The sequence below is a fragment of the Rutilus rutilus genome, assembly GCF_951802725.1.
Source record: "Rutilus rutilus genome assembly, chromosome: 19".
NCBI lineage: Eukaryota > Metazoa > Chordata > Actinopteri > Cypriniformes > Leuciscidae > Rutilus > Rutilus rutilus.
Window position 1 is genome coordinate 8311405 of NC_140232.1, and position 22225 is coordinate 8333629.

At 38.1% G+C, this 22225-nt stretch overlaps 1 protein-coding gene across 1 annotated transcript; it reads left to right on the plus strand.

Annotated features, from left to right (window-relative positions):
- LOC311278808 (putative glutamate receptor) lies at positions 1-20195 on the plus strand. The gene is made up of 10 exons (XM_084389869.1): positions 1-121; positions 367-447; positions 7871-7902; positions 7990-8169; positions 14957-15183; positions 15353-15450; positions 16205-16422; positions 17404-17623; positions 17758-18002; positions 19161-20195. The coding sequence occupies exons 2-10, from the start codon at positions 387-389 to the stop codon at positions 19254-19256; spliced, it is 1377 nt and encodes a 458-aa protein (XP_084245995.1). The 5' UTR covers positions 1-121; positions 367-386; the 3' UTR covers positions 19257-20195.
- The last annotated feature ends 2030 nt before the right edge of the window (positions 20196-22225 follow it).

Here is a 22225-nt window from a genome sequence, read left to right on the forward strand (position 1 = left end):
ACTCGAGAACGGCCCCTGTTCTCTTATTGGCTGTTTTCACATTCTTGGGTGTATCTGTAAGCTTTATATAGTGTGTTGCCTCATGTACTGAGCAATAATAAGGGGGTGACTACAGATTACGGTAAGCTTGCCACGTATTTTCTCATTTCCAGCTGCTTAGTAAATAATACTGTTTTCTTTGAGCATTTGGATCTTGGTTTTGTCTGTACTGTACTTTTAAATATTGGGCTATTTAATATACTTAAAAGTGTAAAATGACATCTTTAAAGAAATCAGCTGACTTTCAAATGAAAATTTTACTGTATCTTTAACAGATTCTTGAATAAATAATGTCTTGAGAATTGAGCACTATGTATATCATTCCAGTTCAGGTTATTGGCAGTAAAATGGCTCCATTAGGACTCCTCTTGGTCTCATCAGCACTGCTGGCTGGGGTCTGGGCAGCAGGTAATATCATTACATAATGTAATACCAATTGTAGTAAGACTACTATTAGGTCAATGTGTAGCTATAAAAAGAATACTGTTTTTATTATAAAGCTTTTTGCTAAGCCTTATGAATGAACCGTGTCAAGTTGTCAAGCATTTGTTTATCCAATGCCTGATATTTTGTTGCAAATGGAAATTTGACTTTTCATACATGTGGTTATGAAAACAAAAGTAGTTTCATCATAGTAGATCATCATAAAGTAATTTTTGGCTCACCAAGTGTGTGTTTAGCATAAAAACATTTTTTAAAAATCATCGTAGTAATAGAAACCTAATTCAATGAATAATACTTTTGACAAATGAGTTTAATTTGAAGCAGATCACATTGTGCTGGTCGCAAAGTTGAGATTACATGACCTATGATCTGTGTCTTGCAATTCAACCGAATTAATAAATTCATATTTAGTCAAAACAGAACATATCTCAAACATTTTTAAGTAAATGTCAACATGTTGGCTGGTCAATTTACAATAACATGACAAACTCCATTAGTGCTCCAGAGCTGGTGGGGGAGGCAGAGAAGTTAATACGTTTTATTGACTGTACCATAGGGGTTAAAGGTAAAATATGTAAGATTTTTTAATGTCAAAATGCATCTTTTTAAGTTTTTTTGATTATTGACAACTATTAGAATGCCATTAATGGGTTTATCTACCCCAAAAGTCGAAACATTGAGCCTCCTAGGCACCATCAAAACATTGAGATCCGTCGATCTCTTACCAGCTCAACCAATAGCGATAGTTTGGGCTGTGGCTGTTGAGGGTGAGACGGATTGTGTTTAGCCAGTGTGGGACCACGGCTGACGCGTTGCATGGGAAAGGACATACATCTTCGGTTACAGAAGTGCAAACCAAAAAATGCTGCATTTAGACCCTTAAAAATGAAATAGGTTCAATGCATCATGATGCACCTGTACAGAAAGACAGATGTTCAAGTTTATAATGTCTATTCAGCATCAAACAGTTGTGGTACATGCCAAAAAAATTTGCCCAGTGCAGATACTCATGTAACATGTCAACACAGAAAAAAGTATTCAAGTAGTGTACCTTTATCTGTTGAGATGCCTTTGCGAGTACCTGTAAGAGCTATTTGTGATGATTGAGTTGTGGAGGTGCGATGCACGAAAGGGATGTTTGCAAGGTTGATTGAAAATATGCTTCTTTTTTTTTTTTCATTCTGCTAGGTGCCACTAGTGGTGCAGAAACTACAGTAGTAATCAAAATTATTCGACCCCCATTGCAAATCAGGTTTATTGGCAAAATTTACAGACTTTCAGCTGTTTGGAAAGAACAAATCAAACAAAAGTAATTGAAGTAGCTCAACGCACCATTTTTCAAGTGGTTTCCCCAAATTCAACTGAAAATGCAACTTTAAATGACTTCTGCAGTCTCAACATTATTCAACCCCTTCATGGAAAGCATCTTTAGTACTTAATATAACTTTTGCTGTTATGACCTGCTGCAAATGAGATGTAGAACCAGACATCAGCTTCTGGCAGCGTTTCTGAGGAATCTTAATATTCTTGGGTTTGCGTGCTGCAACCGCCTTCTTCAAATCCCACTAGAGATTTTCTATGGGGTTCAAGCCAGATGACTGTGATGGCCATGTAGAATCTTTCAGGACTTCTTCTGCAACCAAACCTTGGTGAAATTTGAGGTATGCTTGGGATCATTGTCCTGTTGGAAGGTCTCATGATGCCCAAGCTTCAGCTTCCTCACTGACAACATGACGTTTTCTCCTAGGATTTCCTAATACTTCAATGAATCCATCTTGCCTTCCACACACTGCAGGTTTCCAGTGCCAGAGGATGCAAAGCAGCCCCAGAGCATCACAGAGCTACAAACCATGTTTAACTGCAGACAGAGGGTTATTTTCAGCATATGCTTCATTCTTCTTCCTCCAGACATACTTCTGATCCACAGGGCCGAAAAGTTCCAGTTTTGTTTCATCGCTCCACAGAACAGAATCCCAAAACTCCGGAGGCTTATTTATATGATTTTGAGCACTTTTATTGTTCTTTTGGTTCAGTAGTGGTGTAGGTCTTTGGAGTTCTGGCATGCATTTAGTACGCGCTTACTGGGCAAGCTGAAACCTCAGTGTCTGTTGCCACCAAGTCTTGCTGCATGTCTTTTGCAGTCACTCTAGGGTTTTTCTGAACCTGCTTTCTCAGAAATCTGGTTGCAGCCGTTGATAGCTTCCTTTTTCTGCCCATCCAAACTTCAAATTCAAAGTTTATTTGTCACATACAAGTTATAAGGTGATAAAACAAGCAGTTAAATGTAAATCTGGCAATTTTATGTGGACTGTGGCATAAAAATACACACAAATACTTTATATAAAGGATGCAACTATATTAAAATAACCTAGCAGTGTGCGTAAAGTGCAGTGCAGTGTACTAAATAATTTATCAGTGTCCTTAATGTTTTTCATGTTAGAGTCTGATGGCCTAAGGAAAGAAGCTCCTCCTGAGCCTCTCAGTTTTAACCATCAGACTACGGAGGCGTCTGCCTGATTGCAGCAGGTTAAATAGTAAGTTTCCAGGGTGGGTGGAGTCCTTCAGGATCTTGACAGCCCTGACTTTGCATCGCCTGTTGTGAATGTCGTGCAGAGAAGGGAGAGCGGTAGAGCTTTACGATCCTGGGCAGAGCAGTTCCCGTACCACGATGAGATGCGTTGAGTCAAAATACTTTCTATAGCCCCAATATAGAAAGTTTTTAAGATTGCAGGGGAAAACCTACATTTCCTCAGTAGTCTCAGATGGTACAGCCTTTGCCTGGCTTTCTTTACTTGGGCTTGAATGTGATCAGTCCAGGTCAAATCCTCAGAGATGTGCACTCCGAGGTATTTGATAGGGCTGGGATGATACACCTATCTCCCGATTCGATACTATCACAATACTTGGGTGCTGATACGATACGTATTGATATTGATATTGATAATTTGAACTGTTGTATCACAGAAATAATGATACTATAAGATTGAAAAGACCTTTTGTGAAGCTGTTTCATGACAACTCTCTCTGGGTCAGCGGCAGCGCCAACACAGATTTGAATGTTGCGATATGATTTTGTCAAAAGTTTAATAGACAGACGAAATTGAAGAAGGTCACGTGGGTGTTTGAATCGAGATCACAGTCTTTTAAAGATTAATCGTGTCTTTCATTATGTCTTGATTTATTAATCAGTCTTTTAAAGATTAATCGTGCAGCTCTACTGTCTTATCTCACTCTCAGCACATGAGTAGCGCGAGGGCTTTTCAGTGCATTCAGTCTCACGTCGCTTCCACGCGTCCACTAGAAAGGGATATTACGCCACTCAACACTCATAGATAACGACACATTTCATCCTCTGTTGGAAGGAAAGTGGCTAACTTCTGTCAGTGTCAACCTCATCTATAAGCAAGGATAAAAATAAAGCAATTTAATTTGAATTAATATCGAATCTGTAATAAAAATAATAATCATTTAAATCGTTTAAAAAAAATCTAGCTAGGTGAATCGATTTTTTTTTCTCCCAGCCCTAGTATTTTAGGTATTCTAAGTATTCCAGGTAGTTTAACCACTGTTCCTTTAACTTTGAACTTGCGAACTAAGCTTCTAACATTGTCTCTAGGAACAGAGTTAGTGCTTTCACTATCTTTTTGTATCCTGTTCCTTGCTTGTGAAGGATGATGATATCTTCTCTTAACGTTTTGGACCCTTCTTTTGACTTAGCCATATTCCTAACATGCAGTCAAACGTGACACTCAACAAACCTAGCCAGTTCAGTTATTTCATGTGTTCTAGCTCAAGCACACCTGGTGCAACTAATGAAGCCCTTGATTAGTTTCATCAGGTGTGCTTGAGACAACATCTGTTTAGCAGAATTATTCTGTTGAGAGGGTTTCTAATCAGGGGGTTGAATAATTTTGAGACTGCAGAAGTCATTAAAAGTTGCATTTTCAGTTGAATTTGGGGAAACCACTTGAAACATTTGTTGTGTTTAGCTATTTCAATTACTTTTGTTTGATTAGTTCATTGCAAACAGCTGAAAGTCTGTAAATTTTGCCAATAAACCTGATTTGCAATGGGGCTGAATAATTTTGATTACACCTGTACATACATGTTTTGTTAATGTTACTGAAAAAGCTTTTCACTCTTGTTGTATTTTATGTACCTTTTATGTAAGTGTTGAGGTCTGCGTGTGACCATTGAAATCATTTCATGAGTGTACTTGTGATCCTGTCACTACAACAAGGATTTTAGGGGGCTGAGGTGAATAGGGTTTAATAGCACCAATAACCAGACGGTCCATGGACGTGCCGTCTGAGGTAGAGACAAAGCAGGATGTAGATAGAGCCAATATTAGTCTGACACGGCATGTTTCAGTCTAAGGCATGGCATTGCGCTGGAACTGTCTCATGACATCCCGCCAGGCATGGAGCAGCCGGCATTCAAAGCAGAGAACACTACTGCTATTCACTATAATGAGTGTGATTAATCAATTAGCCACCACTAACCAAGCAGTCACTAATGTGGGGCAGCCCATGACATGACTTCAGTTTTGATGGCATGTTAGTTTTTCATGGTTTGAATGGGAGGATGAGGGGTGTCAGTGATATGCTGTGATACTGATGGAGGCCTGCTGTGTGTTGCACGGATCAAACGGATCAAACGGAAACAGCACATTCTCACCAAAAGCTGGCAGAACTTAATCAAGATTGCTCAAGCAGTTTAACTCTAACTTTACCTAGAAAGCGAATCTGGTTAGATACAGTTTCTTCTTAAAATCAAGAATATTGTCAATGAAAATCATTTTAAAAGTAATAGTTCACTCAAAAATATATACTATTATCACTTATATGTTACCATCATGTCGTTCCAAACTTTTACGACTTTTTTTGTCTTAGATCCCAAAAGAACAAAATCTGAAGTTTTCCATAATCTTAACTATGCAGTTACATAGAACAGGCACAAAGTATTTCAAGCTTAAAGGGACACAAAAGCAACATAAAATTTGTATTGAAATGATCTACGTTTTGTGCAATATTTCAAGACTTCTTAAGTCATTTGTGTGAGAAACACAAATTAAGTCATTGTCGACTTAAAGTTTTCCTTTCTAGTGGGCTGTTAACTGCTGTAACCTGGCTCATTGAGTCTGTGAATTGATGAATGAACAACTTGAACTTGAGAATAATGAAGAAATCATTCAGAAAGGTTTTGGGTAACACTTTACAATAAGGTTCATTAGTTAACATAAGTTAACTACCTTAGTTAACATGAACTAAGAAAGAACAATACTTTTTCAGCATTTATTAATCTTAGTTATGTATTAATGGGTTATTAAAATCAAAGTTGTATTTGTTAACATTAGTTAATGCACTGTGACCTAACATGAACAAATAATGAACAGCTGTATTTTTATTAACTAACATTAACAAAGATGAATAAATACTGTAACAAATGTATTGCTAATTGTTAGTTCATGTTAGTTAATACAGTATTACCTTATTGTAAAGTGTTACCAGGTTTTGTGAACAAGATCAACTGATTCATTGATTAACACCTTTTTGAAAGATTCTTTTCTTCATAAATTTGACTTGCACTTGCTTGGACTATATTTTATGAATATTTTGTTCTGCTTTTACATCTTTTTGCTTCTTCAATCTTAGTTTATTGTATTTTCTCGGAAAAGAGAATGAAATACAGTCTAGTAATATTCTTCTTGTTCCACGAATGAAAAAGTTCGTTAAGAAGTTAAGTTAATAATATTAATTTTTGTATAAAAATTCATGTATAAAATGCAAATCGATTGAAATTGATATTTTAAATGATGATAATGTATGTTTCTTGAAATTGATATTTGCTTCTGTAAAAGTAAATCAGTGTGACTTCAACTTATGGAAATGTGGAAATTGTGCAAAAAAGGCAACAGCGGTCATTCATTTCCATGAAATGTTGTGAATGACGTAACTGAGGATACTGTTAAACATCTTACATATTAGTACACACTATTATTATTAGAATACGAATGTGAGAACAATTCATTTAAATTACCAAAGACATTTAGGAATGCATGGAATGTCAGATGAAAAGACCATTTAAAATACAGCAATCCATGTATAATTTCAAAAAACAGCTCTTTGATTCTCTCACACACATTCATGCATCTATCAGCATGTCTGCTGGTTGATCTGGACTGGTCTGCATTAAACAGGATCAAAACAAAATAGGGAGCAACTCCCAAGTGGACTCAGATGCTGCAGCCAGACAAGTGGGGCACTTTCCCATCATTTTGTGAGCGCTTTCTTTAGAGAGTTCCTGGAACTTTCCCAGACTCCCACCGCATCCGTTCCACTGCAGGAGGCAGTACACACTCAAAAGCAAGCTTTTGTTTACTTCCAACTATCTCCTTTTAAGTCTCATTTGGTCAAAGTAAGATTAGTGGCCATGAGGCGACCGTTTCACCATAGTGCTGTAGCACAAATGGGACATTGTCTACATCTGCTAAATTTGGGAATATTAGTGGATGTTTGAAGAAGAGTGCAAAGTACATCTCAGCGTGACAGAAAGCTTCATTAGCAACCAGGAATGCCATCCAAATGTTCTGACCTTGTCAAATTGAGACAAGCATTGTTTTTTTTCCTAGTCCTGTTTCTACTCACTGATTCGAAAATTGGATTAGCTCACAAAAAACCCTGACATCAAACAGCCAATTAGACAAAAAGAATAAACACATTGTGTAAAAAAAAAAAAAGTAGAATAATTAGTGGGGTTTACTAAGTCAAGCATCACTTTTATCAGTGTTCATACTTAAGACTGGAATACACTACACAACTTAAAATCTGAATAAATTGTAACACTTGTTGACTTTGTAAATAGTTACAGAGAAAAAAACTGGGCATCATACACTAAATGACTGAGGTTTATAGACTACCAAACTTTCAAGTTGTTCTGAACACAACACACTAACACAGAAACATGTGCCTCGTTTCTACTTTGACTTATGGAGAGTTGTAATATTACTTTTGTAATCAGATTTATGATTTTCATCTGGCGATAAAATAGTCAGAGACTTGAGAGCCATTTTTAAGTATTAGAATATCATATCGAAATTTGGGGTGGGTGGACCCTTTCGACTTGGGCCAGTAAGCAACTAACCAGAACACCCTAGAAACGCTCTAGCAATCACCCAGAAAACTCTAGCAGCATAACAATGCAAAAACACCATTCAGAATGCCTGAGCCACCACATAGCAATGCCCTGGGAACCAACACTCAAATTTCATTAATTTTTTTTTTTACAATGATGAACCAAGACATGAGCCGTTCTCTGTATAATGAAGAGTTTCTTATAAAGAAAAAAATGTGTAACAAGTTGAATGAAATGTTGTTTTATATTTTAGGACCACAAACATTAAGAGTTACAACCATCAAGGTGAGTTAAATTAATTAAATCTGGGCCACTTATAAATTACATTTTTGTAATGATTTGTAACTAAATAATGTTTTTGACACCATGCAGGAGGAACCGTATATAATGTCTAAAGGCTCCGAACTGGAGGGCTTCTGCATTGACCTGCTGTCAGCTGTTTCTAAGAAATTAGATTTTAAGTATGATATTCATCTTGTGAAGGATGGTCGATATGGCCAGACAGATGACAGCGGCAACTGGAACGGCATGATTGGAGAGGTTGTAAGAGGGGTGAGTATCACAATCTTTGAGTAGACAAAACCTGCTCCATGTCAAGATTTAAATGTTCTAATTTACAAATGCTCATACAGAACATTAAAATCTATTAGTTGTTTGACAACAATTAGAATATAAAACAATTATTAAAATAAATGAAAATGAATAAAAATAAATATTACAAAATAAAAAAAATAAACAAATGTATATCCTAACTCTATAGGTGTGAACACCCTTTTATAATTGGGAATTTGGCTGTGTTCAGAATTAACTAATCATCAAGCTCATGTGAAATAGTAAACACCAGTCTTCACCTGAAGTGACTGATTAACTCCAAATAAATCTCAGCTCTTCTTGTGGGGAGCGGCGGAGCTTGGCCTGCCTTTTATCTAACTGTCAGTGCAGACCAGTGTTGCCAATTTAGCGACTTTGTCGCTAGATTTAGCAGCTTTTCAGACCCCTTTAGCGACTTTTTTCCGAAAAAGCACCTAGCGACAAATCTTGCGACTTTTTGGACAACCCTTAGCAACTTTCCAAATCTCACTAGGACTGTCCTGCAAGCGCGAGGTCTTGCTTTCCCGCTGCAGTCACACCTCTCTCTGCTTCTGCTCTGTTCAGTGAGTGGCTGAGAGGAGCAGTGCATTCCATTGACCGAATGGCAGCTGACATAGACGTGAATGAGCTGCGCATGTGCACGCTGTGTTGTCACAGACCAATCACTTATCAGCTTCTCCATTGTTTTAAATTTGAATTTAAACTTTATTTGACCATTTATTCTTGTCATGTGCTTATATTACGCACTATCACACTGCAGACACGTTTCAGAATGTCAGTGACTACCAGCCGAACAGATTCCATATTGGTTTATGGATAAGTTAGTCAAACGTGCCAAAAGGAGTTGTGGCGACAATGTGTCGTCAGCACCAACCCCTAAGAACTGTAAAACACGAAAGTATGACATTAGCTATCTTCCGTTTGGCTTTACGGTGGCTAGGACTTAAGCGCTGCCCCAGTGTGTTATATGTGCAGATTTGCAGGCAAATGATACCATGAAGCCATGCAAGCTGAAGCGCCATTTAGAAACTAAACACCCGACACTCAAAGACAAACCCTTAGATTTTTTCAATTTAAAGTTCTTGCCTTGCACGACAAAAATGCAACATCAGCAAACACACATCAGTGTCTAACAGGTGTCTAGAAGCATGCTACCACGTCTCGCAACAAGTTGCTAAATTAGGAAAACCTCACACAATTGCCGAGGTGCAAATCTTCCCTGCTGTCTGAGGTATCTGTCAAATCATGTTTGGAGAGAATTTCGCACAACAGATTGGTGACATCCCCCTTTCTAACTACACCGTTAGCCGCTGCATATCTGACATGGCAAGTGACGTTAAGGAGCAATTGCTGGCTAACATCATGCAAAGCCAGTACCATGCCCTGCAGTTTGATGAGACAACTGATGTTGCAGGGCTTGCACAGTTGCTTACCTATGTCAGATATATCAAATATGAAAAGTAATTAAATCTATCTATCTATCAATCAAAAACAGGTTATATATTAGGTTATATATAGATTTATATAGAATAGATAATCATTAATCCTGGTCTCCTTCAAATAGGGGGTGTGGAGGGGGGGTAATGCCACATGATAGGGGAGGCTTGGGGGGGCTTTAGTTCCAAAAGTTTGAGAATCCTGCTCTAAGCGATGTTAGTTTTGCTGGTAACATAGCCACTAGAAAAGTGTCAGAAATTCCTCAGATGCTGACTCCAGGAGCTTCAATGGGGAATCTGACTTCATTAATAGGCTTATTAGATGGCTAGCCAAAATAGCTTTCTAAGATAAGCTTTGAGTGTAGCAGAGTATCCTGCTAAAAGGCGCTCTTGTAGAAACTTCAGAACTCAACCAACCAGGCAGTAGACTGGGTCCAAATATAGCTGTTTGCACCATGAAGCAAAGAGTTGCCATTTCTGGGCATACAGTTTCCTAAATATAAATTTAATTTACATTAATCAATACTAAATTTCAGAATTAGTAACTTACTTTTCAGTCACGCAACTTCAAGCTCTGACGATATCCGGCTCATTTTGATCAGTTCATTAAATTAGTGTGTTGTTGACTTGAGAACGTCTGCAATCAGATCAGTTTGATTCACACATTAATCGTTCAGTGTGATTTCAGGTTCATTGGAAAGGATCAGCTCGTTCATGAATCGGACATCGCTATTGTGTTTCGGGACGGGTGTCTATTTCTTCAAAATAATGAGGAACTATATGTTTTTATGAATTGCAGTGAAGTAAAAAGTACAATATTGTGCTTTGGAATGTAGTAAAGTAAAAGTTTCCCCAAAATAAAAATACTCTGATAAAATACAAATACTTAACTCTTGCCAAAATGCAACCTATCTTTTTGTTAATCTACCCGAGGCAAACTTTCGTTTAAAAACATAATTAGAATGGAAACGCCACTTTTAAGTTTGACTGTATATTCGTTTTCGGTCAAATTGCCTTTTGAATGGAAGTGCTTGGGGCACTTTCATGATAGCATAAAAAATCGCTATTTTTAAAACACTAAGAAGGCACGACACAACATGAAACTTTGCTTGAAGTATCACCAGGGGCTCTACACATGAACTCCAGCATTGAGAACATTGTTTGCGTACACTGAGTTTACTAAAAAGAAAGATTTTGAACAACTCACTGTGTTTCCGTCCGCCGGCATTTTGTCAGTCAAAAAGAGTCGATCTCCGAATGCGAATGAACTGACTTTTAGTATTGTTTCTTATATGAGCATCCTTTTTCAAATACAAGGTCAATATTGATTTTCACAAACGACAAAACAACAAATTATCCATGAATTTATTTGGAACTAAGCTTTAGGAGCTTTCCATCTTTACTCTCCTCCCTGTTATGGAGATTGACTATTTTTGACTGACAAAATGCCGGCGGACGGAAACACAGTGAGTTGTTCAAAATCTTTCTTTTTAGTAATCTCTGTGTACACAAACAATGTTCTCAATACTCGAGTTCATGTGTAAAGCCCCTGGTGATACTTCAAGCTAAGTTACATGTTGTGTCATGCCTTCTTAGTGTATTAAAGATAGCGATTTTTGATGCTATCATAGAAGTGCCCCAAGCACTCCCATTCAAAAGGCAATTTGACCGAAACTACGGTCAAACTTAAAAGTGGCGTTTCCATTCTAATTATGCTTTTACACGAAAGTCTGCCTCGGGTAGATTAACAAAAAAGACCCTAGGTTGGTGAGAGTTACCCTTTAAGTACAGTAACGAAGTAAAAACACTTTGCTACTGTCCACTACTGATGCCCAAAGGGTGAAACCTCTGCTCTGAGTCACCATAGCAATATGCTTCTACTCAGGCTATAACTGGGCAGCCATTCAAGACCGTACACCAGCCCTGAGGGGAGCATCTGTCGCAACACTGGTAACATCAAAATGCCCCAAGCGAGGGACCGAAGGTCGGCACTGGGGTCTGTACCACAGAGAAAGGGCCTCAGCACGTAACTCTTATGACTTGCAATACCCGGACAGTGGAACCTCTACTTTGAGTCACTTTTGCAATATGCCTTCTACAGAGGCTATGAGTGAGGTGGTCATCCCAGACCATACCCCGGTCCATAAGGGGGACATCTGTCATTACACTGGTAACAGCAACATGCTACAAGGGTACAAATGCAACAGCACATAACCCTTGTGACTCACAGAGGATTTCCCGGAGGCCGAAACCCCCGCCTTTGAGCCATCATGAATGCATCCCTGAAAAAGGCTAAACAATATGCCCAGGCCTAGCCTGATATCACCTACAGAGGCAAGGATCGGCAAAAACATGCAGGGAATAGATAAGCCTGCATATTAAATCCCACACTACCGAAAAGAAGAAGCTGACATTTGTATGCTTCGACCCCAAAAACAAACCTGGGGAACTTCCTATATTCAGGCAAATGACGTCGGTAACAGCGTCACTGAAAAGACCAGGAGGCGTGATCTGGGCAACCAAGATTCCCTTTTATTCCCTTTGATCCCTGATAAATCAAGCCACAGATGCCTATGAAACGGCCAATTACATGGACCATTTGTTTGGTGGCACTGAAGGCTAAATCTGTGGCCAAGCAACGTTCTTTCACCACATAAGGGTTAGTCCTTCGCCATTGAACCTAATTCTTTCAGGAGCTGACCCGCTGCTGAATAAGCTTTGCTAATCAGACCAGGTGTGAATTGACAGGGTCTGGAAGGCAAAACAGGGCCCATCCAGGATGATGCCAAAGAAGGAAAAGATAATTGGATAATGTCTCTTCAACAATGGGAATCACCACATCTCCATGCCCATGCAAACCCATGATAGTCAAATAACTCATCACAGGACTAAAAACACAGAATTTGATCTCTACACCTCAGTGTTTTTTTGTTCTTTTTTTTAAAGAGAACAATTTCTGTGGGGAGGAGAGAGAGAGATGCCCCTTAAATCTGCCTGCTTCAAATTTACCAGCATTCAGTTCTTCAGAGCTGGATACGGCCAGTACTATATCCTAATTTCGATTGGAAGAAACAGTAGAGTGACCATTCTGATCTAACGTGGACATCAAAGTCAAAGAAAGAGCACGAGAAAGAATACATGTCTCAGGTCTTCTGCCAACCCTACATGCGATTCCCATGATCGGAGTCGCCGCACCGCCTCTGCAAACTCAGGACCCGAACACAGGGTCCACATGCCTGACTCTCTTCCTTCGAGAAGAGACCCAAGTTGTAGTGGAGCTTCTATCTTGGCATTTTATGGTCTTTATGACACGCCATGATACGCTACCTGACCCTTCTGTCTGCCAATGAAACTGGCGTGATTGCACTCATGCTTCAGACACTGGCACACTGGAACATTGAAAGGTTCCCATAGCCTCCACACCATGACGCAGCGCTGAGTTCCTTTGAAAGAGAACAGCATATTAGAAGGATTTCTGAAGGATCAAGTGACACTTAAGATTCACGTAATAGCTGCTGAAAATTATTCTCTGCCATCACAGGAATAAATTACATTTTAAAATATATTAAAATAGAATTAAAGATAGAATTAATTCGAATTAAATAGAATTAAATTAAAGATATTTAAATTTTTTATAATATTTCACAATATTACTTTCTCCCATTCACTAATTCTTGCATTTTCTGTATTTATACTTAAAGGCCCACTAAAGTAGCTTGAAAACGCACAGCATTAAGGTACGTTCACACTACACGCGACCAAGCGACGCGATACCATTCATTTTCAATGGGGAGCGGGCGACTTCCGGCGACACGCGCGGTCGCGACCGTTGGCGACTGGATGGGCGTGTCTGGCGACGCGACAAAGTTGAGAAATGTTTAACTTTATGCAAATGAAGAGCGACTTTCGCGAGCGACAACCAATAGGAGTGAAGTCAGTGGAGCAAACGTGATCCGTCACTCTTCAGTGCAGCGTCTGACCGAGGCAAGATGAATGAGAAGTTTATTTTAGCAGTCAGAAACTGTCCAATAGTTTATGATATGTCTCTGTGTACATACGGTGGTACTCGCCGTGCTGACTCCGAGCCCGAATGGTTTCGTGAACTCAGAAAGACCAGTATTTGCCCATTTTCTGCAGTTAAATAGCCGCGATAGCACAGGGCACTCGCTGTTTCTCATTCATCTTTAATATTATGCATTTTATGTACTGATCCCATTTATATTTAGACTTTTCCTTCCAAAATGTTAGCTTGTAGCGGCAAGAAAACAGATTTGTTGTCTACAACACGTAACATCCGTGAATGTCACTCACAAACATTACCTAGGCAACCAGAAGTGAGAACGCCCACTAACGACCGCACCGCCAGCCACTGGCGACATGCAGCGATAAAGTCGCTTGTAGTGTGAACGGGGCTTAATTCAGTGTGTTGACGTAATTTCCACTGAAACAGGAAGACAGGGTGGGACATATTGAACCGCTCCTCCCCTTTTTATACCACATACAGCTCGGCCAGAGCCGTTGAGCTCAGTAAAGCCACTGTTTCCTTCTAATCTCTGACCATTTCTCCTTCCAATCTCCTCCATATCGCTTTAAAATAGACAATTCTGTGCAGAATTCAAATGGGTCTGATGTGTTTTCTGGTATACGCAGACTCGTGCATATGATCCGCTCTGCGCTATCGTGTCTCTGGAATGGAGCAGACTGTGTGTGACACTAATGTGAAACCAGACTTCATTTGCCCCAGTGGAAGGCATATTTACACTGTCTGAATCGTTCCCTATCCCCTATATAGTGCACTATGTGCCATTTGCCATATAGAAAATGGTAGTTGTGTTAACAAATGACCAATTTTAGCCACAGCTTCAGAGTCTATAGTGTATGGGGCAGGATGCTTCAGATTCTAAACAGCATTTCATTTGACAGATAATCTGATGAGAATCTGAAGTCTACAGTGATATCATCAAAATCACTGATCCATATTGGCAAAACTGAGAGACTCTAAGTTTTGAATGCTTATTTTGTCATTGTTTTGACACGTACTAACTTATAACAGTAAGGCTAACATATTCATACAAAAAGCCAAAAAACTTCAACTTCTATGATTTCATGGGGACTTTAAATATATCATTAATTTCTGTGTTGGTCTTACCTGAAAATGTGAAGGTGTGCCTTTCTCATTGAGGCAATACTTTTAAATCTACACTTATAAATCTACACCTGTTTCTACAAAATTGTACCTGTATTATGTAAAAAAAAGTCCCAAGAAACCCTCCTTGTGTGTGTGTCCATGTGTCTGTTGCTGATTTCTACAGGAAGCAGACATCGCTGTGGCACCACTAACTCTTATAGCTAAACGCGAGTTAGCTGTGGACATGAGCAAACCCTTCATGCAGACTGGCCTTAGTTTCATCCTAATAAAAGACTTGGCTTCAGATGACTCGCAGTTCCTGAGCCTTCTTAACCTGTTCTCCACTGAGATGTGGATGGGTGTACTGGTCGCCTACCTGTTGACCTCTGTCTGTATCTTCTTTGTGTCACGGTAAGGGTGGGATGGTAATATCATGGCACTTTGAAATGTAGGATGATAATGAATATGATATATCATATGATATGCAATGATATTTAGTTGGTGTTCCAAGATCCTTCAAATTATCATGATTTAAAAAAAAAAAAAAAAAGCAAAACCATGCCTATGGTCTGTTTTTCAGGATAAGCCCCAGTGAATGGGAGCAACCAGAGAAAGAAAATAATTGCTTCACGCTCTCACACAGTTTTTGGTATACCATGGGAGCAATGACTCTTCAAGGTAGCTTACATAGCATGGATAAGTATGCTTACAATTATTTACACCCTGACACACTTTACAATACAACAATACAACAAAACAACTAATCGTAGGCTGTTTTTCAAATTGGATTTGGATTTACCTGTATCACATTAAATGGTTAAGAGCCAGTTCATGAATAAACATTGGCAATTGGTGTATGATAAATTGGTATGATTTAATTTTGTTTAATAACATTGCAACAACCATAAAAGCAGGCTACATACATAAAATGTACAGTTACACTACAGTTTTCAGCTCAAATGAACATCTGGAAGCCTGGGCTACAGAGTTTATGATAGGGCAGCATTGACCTGCCTACTGTGAAACACAAGTCATGATAAAAGAGTTCATAGACTAAGATAAGCAAGCTAAAATGGCATGGTTGCTTCAGAAAATGCGTTTTTATCTATCGCATTTGTTAAAACTATCGATTGGGTTCAAGGTGGTAGGCCTAAATTATTTTATTCAAATGCGATTTAGAGTCACGCACTGGAATTTTATTTTTCGAACTGCCACAATATGTAGCCTACAGCAACCAAGGTAATAAAACATTGCCACATTCATTAGTTTCATTTAAAACTGAACTCGCTTTTAGTGCCACTCACTGGGCATTTCACTTTAACTTAATATAATTTTGCAGAATTATGCCACAGGCATTTATCCAGTGAGCCTAGGCTGCCAGATTAGCGATTTTTTATTAAAAATGTAAAGTTTGTTCTAAATTTTACCGCAGGTGCTGGTCCTCACCCAAGGGCTCTTTCGGGAAGGGTCATTACAGCTATCTGGTGGCTGTTTTCATTGGTGTTGCTTGCTTGTTACTTTGCCAACCTTAGTTTATGGCTGCATTCAGACAAGCAGCAACTGTCAATCAAGAGCTTTGAAGACCTTGCTAATCAAAACTTGATTGAGTATGGTACCATTAAAGATTCTTCTTCTTTTGCATTCTTCAAGGTAAGACAGAATTTATTCAATACAATATAATAATTTCATTTTAATATATAAAATGATTATTATTATAATTCATCAGAAAACTGAAAAATCTGTCAAATCACTCACACACATACGACATGTAAAAAACCTATAAAACCTACACTGTAAAAAAATTTTAACACTCCCAAATCAAAAATTTCAATTGACCGATAACATCTAAATTTTTCAATTGGCCCAAGTGAAAATCTGTACATTTAATTTTAGAATTTACAGAATTTCACTTGGGCCAATTGAAAAATTTAGATGTTATCGGTCAATTGAAATTTTTGATTTGGTAGTGTTACAAATTTTTTACAGTGTATAAAACTTTTCGTCATCTTCTGAACACAAATTACATTTTTAATATTCTGTCAACAATTTTTGTCAAATGTTTGTCCAATTTGTCTAGGTAATTAAAAATATTTTCTCTTCAAAAAGTACATAGTAAAAGTATATGTATTTAACAAGTCTCCTGAAGAGACAGGATCACTGTATTATTTACTTTAGGCTTTTATTCACATATAAAAATTGGTCATCAGCAGCTTAGTTTACTTGGTGCACCGAGAACCTGTTCAACAAATAAATACAGAAAACTTAGAATAAAAGGTTCGATTGGATTACTTTTATGATGTCTTAAATTACATTTAGAAGCTTGAAAATGTTGATTACAACTTTTAGTTGATGGACAAAAATCATGAGAGAAAATATCGTAATTTGTGTTCTGAAGATTAAGTCTTATGGGCTGAAATTGGAACAGCATAAGAGTGAATAAATGATGACAGAATTTAGATTTTTGGGTGAAAATATGAACCGAAAGCATTTTTAGAATATACAAAACCTTTGTAAAACTAAGTCTGAATCTTGAATCATTTCATGTCAGTTGGTTAGTATGCATGACTTTAAGCATTATTTGAAGAGCAGCTGCCAACTACTCTATGTTTTACTGTTACTTGCCTTTGACAGAACTCAAACAACCCCACACACCACAGAATCTATGAGCACATCAAGAAAGCTCAGAGCTATTCACTCAATGCAGAAGAAGGTTTCCGCAGGGCTCAGAAAGGCAACTATGCTTTCATCGGCGAGTCTGTGTCCCTCGACCTGGCAGTGGCAAGATACTGCAACCTAACACGTGCCCCAGAAATCATCGGCATGAGGGGTTACAGCATTGCTGCTCCTTTAGGTATGCTCTCTGTTCCATAAAATTATAGATTTTTGCATACAGAAAATTTTAGACATGCCATGGTATTTAGCATCTAGTACCACCACAGTATTCACCATCTGTGTGTGTGTGTGTGTGTGTATTATTGTCCTCAGGCTCTCCTCTACTGAAAAACCTAAGTGTTGCCATTCTCCGTCTGAGCGAGTCGGGTGAGCTGGATTACTTCCGCAGTAAGTGGTGGGCTAGCAGTTGTGTGGCTAAAAATGGCAAGAGTGCTCCACTGAAGCCCAGCAGTCTGAAGGGAATCTACTTATTACTGGCACTCGGTCTGGGACTGGGGATTTTCTTGGCTTTGATGGAACTGGCTGCCAAATCACGCAAAATCGCTAACACTCAGCAGGTGAGAAGCCCCCCATCTCTCTATATATGGACAGTGTGGTTTTGCCAAGTAAAGGCCCGTTCACACTAAGAACGATAACTATAAAGAAAGATAACTATATTTTGTCCACACCAGTGGATAATAATGTTCCTTTTAATCTAAGTGCGTGCTTGTCTGCCACTTTAAATGCTTGAGCTCGTTACAGCAGGATGAATTCTGATTGGCTGTCAGTGTTTTTATCGTTCATCAGCTGCGAAAAAAATCGCTCTGACTCTTTCCGATTCAAACGATATCGTTTCTCTGTTCCCTTATTGTTATAGCTGTGGTGTGGACTCTGCTATTCTTTGATACTGAGAACGATTTTTAGAACTATTATTATCTTTATCGTTATCTTTATAGTTATTGTCCTTGGTGTGAACGGGCCTTAATACATGTTCCTGGATCCTGGAACAACATTCCTGACTGAAAATTTAGTCCTACTCCTAACCCTATCACTACTCCTCAGCCTAACCTAAAGCCTGATCAGAGGAAAATGGTAGGTGAATGAATAACACAGATGTGGAAGCACCTAACCCTGATTGTAAGCCTAAACATGACATAAACTGTAAACTTGTTCCTCAAATCTGATTGGTTGAGATTGGAATGCTGTTCCAGGGTCAGCAAATATGTTGAAATCATGTTCATCATATCATATATATTTATTTGTAATTCAAAGGCATGTTTATAAAAGCTTCTTAAATGTCCTAATTTAACTAAATCCTTGCTAAATCTAAGCCCAGTCTGTGAAACCAGGCCTTTTATCTTTTATACACGTGCCTTAGAAAAAAGCATTACTGGTGTGCATCTTGAGATAAAAACAATGGCTGACATATTTTAAGATATGTCAGTGCAAGTTGCTTTCAGTTAAAACAGCTCAAACATGCATTTTAGTCTGGGACTGAGTTTAAGCCTTGTCTGGCTCATCAACTTAAAAAGTAAGTCTCCTCGGCTTTCATTGTCATTTGCGCTCACTCCTGTTGCGTGTCCTCAAACTGGACGGGAAACAACGATCGCCGATATTGGACTGCAGTACCTATTTCGAACACTAGCTGTCATTCTTACAGACTGCACCTTTAAATTGACCTGAGAGAATGGTGCACACACACACACAGAAAGTGAAAATGACCTACTTTCTTACAGAAATCCTGCTGCTCCGTGATGTCAGCGGAACTCAGTCAGCGCTTCAGAGGTGGAGAGGTGACGTCAGCGGAATCCTATGAGAAAAGCAAAATCTAAACCCCATCAAAGTATTGACACATGCATTTAACCACTTAATTCTCTACTAACCAAACAGGGTGGGTGAAACCAAGTGTTTTGTTTTTCACACTTGCATCGAAGAAGAAAAGAAATTATTCGGTGCATTGTGATTTTTGAATTCCGGTGTTTTTTGTTTTGTTTGGTTTGGTTTTGGTAATGATTCACCATAATCAACATTACCATTATATGTAAAAACACTTATATTATTACGTTTTTACATTACGAGATGAGATGAGATTTTATTATGTTTTTACATTACGAGATGGGATGAGATTTTTTCATATTTCACTTATTTTGGTGTGAAAAATCTTTTTGAAAGGTTTCATGAGATTCACCTGGGTAGCATTGTGTATTTTTATACACAAAATGTGGGTCTATCAATTTCTAATCAGTTTCTAAAAAAAATCTAAGGTTTAGTTTGATTTGGGTTTAGTTGGATGGAGGTTACATCATTATTTTATTAACATCTTATGTTATGTTCTTTCAATACAAGATCGGTTACAGCTGTTAAGCTATAACATTTATTGGGAGAAAATTAAGATTACCTAAAATTTTGAAAACACACACATTTCTGACCAAGTTGTCATATTCAACCTTTTTATTTCTAGATTACTGAGATCAACCCTTATGCTATTGTAATATTGTGTGCCATGAGTAAAATTCTGATATTTCTAAAAATGAAAAAAAAAAAAGAGATGGCATAAATATTTAAATGTTTTTTTTTTTTTATTCCTATTATAATAAAATGATGCATGCAACATTTCTGCCATGACTAAGCTCTCTCTCTCTCTCTCTCTCTCTCTATACAGTATATATATAGTACCCTGTGAAGAAATCAGTTCCTTATTTTATGCATGGTTTTATTTTAGAGAATTTTCTTAACAAAATAAAAAGCTGAAATATGCAATTTGCATATCATTCTTGTTTCCAGTATTATTTTTGCGTATTAATAATTCTCCACAGATTCTCTATCAGATCCGAGATTTTGATCCTGACTATTGTTATTGATATTCATGCTGTTTTTGAGCCTCTGTCTGCAGTGTTCATTCGTTGAATGGGATCGACTTCTTTGCATGCTTCAGTTCTGAAACAGAATTAAACAGGCTTTCCTGCAGTATTTCATCTATTCTTCATTCTGTTTTTAAAAGAAAGTCCAGTCACTAAAGAGGACCATGGGCTGCAAGTTTAAGCTTTGGATTTGGTGTAAACAGTTCTTGGTCTCATCCAACCAAAAAAACCATTTCCCACGCTGAACTAAATCACTGTTTTCTTCACTGCAAATTCACATGGTTCTTTTTGAGTAATTGCATCTTTGTGCCAGCCTCTCATAGCAGTGTTATTCACAGCTCTTCTTCATTTGGTCAAGTGGGTAACCTTTACTCTGTTTTAGCTATTGAATTCTGCAGCTCTTTCAAAGTGAGCGATGGCCTCTCTGTGGCTTCTCCCACAAATCTCCTTCTTCAAGCAGTGTTGAGCAATGTTCCCTCTAGTTTTTTTAATTCTCTATTGGGCGGACATTTTGGCCACCTGACCAAAAGCATTCTTTATACCAGACCTGTACAGCGTAACACACAAAAACATCATGCAGTTGTAACTTTTAACTTTAAAGTGCTTTTTCTATTTGAATTGAACCTTGATGTAACTTAGTGATAATAAATCATATTATTCAATTTTATTTTATTCTATTAAAAAATCATTTTCAAAAAATAATATAATATATAATATTTGAATATAACAATGAAGCAGTTACAATGAGATTTGGGACATGTGTTATTGTACGATTATTGGCAATTATAAGTCAGACAGTAATAAACCATAAAAAAATAAATGTTTGTTTATTTATTATGAATTTGCAAGATGGTCTATATCAGGGGGTTTTAAACTGTTTAATGACAAGGAGCGCTAAACAATCCTTTTGTGCAATCAATTCTTTATTAGGTTTATAAAGAATTTAAACTGATATAATATAGTATATCAGTTTAAATGTTTCTATTTGTTTTAATAGTCTATTATATTATAATATTATAATATGAAAACAAACTGAAGTATTTAAACGGATCTAATAGCTAGAAAAAAAATTATTAATAAATAGTTAACATGTGAATTCTATTATAGTTATCTAAACATCCCTGAAACCCACGAAAAAAAAAAAAAAAAAGTAATTTTGAGTTTGCACGCTATACCTGGGCTGGGTTTGTGATTGTAAATCAGTGTGGTTTAAGGAACCCTGTTGTAAACGTCTCTGCCCGAGTTGTCTCTCGTATTATTTGGTCCGCGACTGATTTGGCTCACTGCCGTTCACGCGCTCACATCATTCTCTTTCAGCCCCATTCACACAGCGCTTTGAACCCGGCAAATTGCCGGCAAATTGCCGGAACGCCTTCTGTGTGAACGCAAACACGACCCGGGTTTAATGCCGGGATCGATGCCGGGTTGGGGACCTAGTAACATTGCCGTGTTCAGTCCCGGAACGCGCGCTGTGTGAACAAAAGCCGTAATAATGCCGTGTCGTAGTGATGACGCTGAAGCCGGGATCGTTCGCCAGCTGTGAAACGGTACGAAATGCGCAATTTTATGATCGAATCAGAGAAATAAATGCACAAGCGTGGTTTCTCGAGAGAGAAATCGCAGCTCATAAGCCAACTGAAGACGCTGCTGAGACATTACAAGTCACATCGATGTCACGTGTCTTTCCGGGACATACACGGGTTGTGTGTGAACGCGCTCTCTGATTCCGGAAAATCACTGGCAGTGTGAATGAACCAAAATCAAATGAACCCGGGTCAAATCCCGGGTCACTTTATCCGTGTATTTTCCGGAATCTCTGTGTGAAAGGGGCTGAAAATCGCTTTCACCGTTTCTAACTCAATAGCGACACTAACTCTTTAGCGGTGAACAAGAGCGCTGCAATTATTTCTCATTTAGATTTTTTTATTGCGATTTTTACA

What these genes read in the sequence shown, in the direction of transcription:
- LOC311278808 (XM_084389869.1), top strand. Translation starts at nt 387, where the DNA reads ATGGCTCCATTAGGACTCCTCTTGGTCTCATCAGCACTGCTGGCTGGG. An exon ending in GGGAGCAATGACTCTTCAAG is followed by an intron (nt 15,451 to 16,204) that starts GTAGCTTACATA and finishes ATTTTACCGCAG; the next exon opens with GTGCTGGTCCTCACCCAAGG. An exon ending in CAGCATTGCTGCTCCTTTAG is followed by an intron (nt 17,624 to 17,757) that starts GTATGCTCTCTG and finishes TATTGTCCTCAG; the next exon opens with GCTCTCCTCTACTGAAAAAC.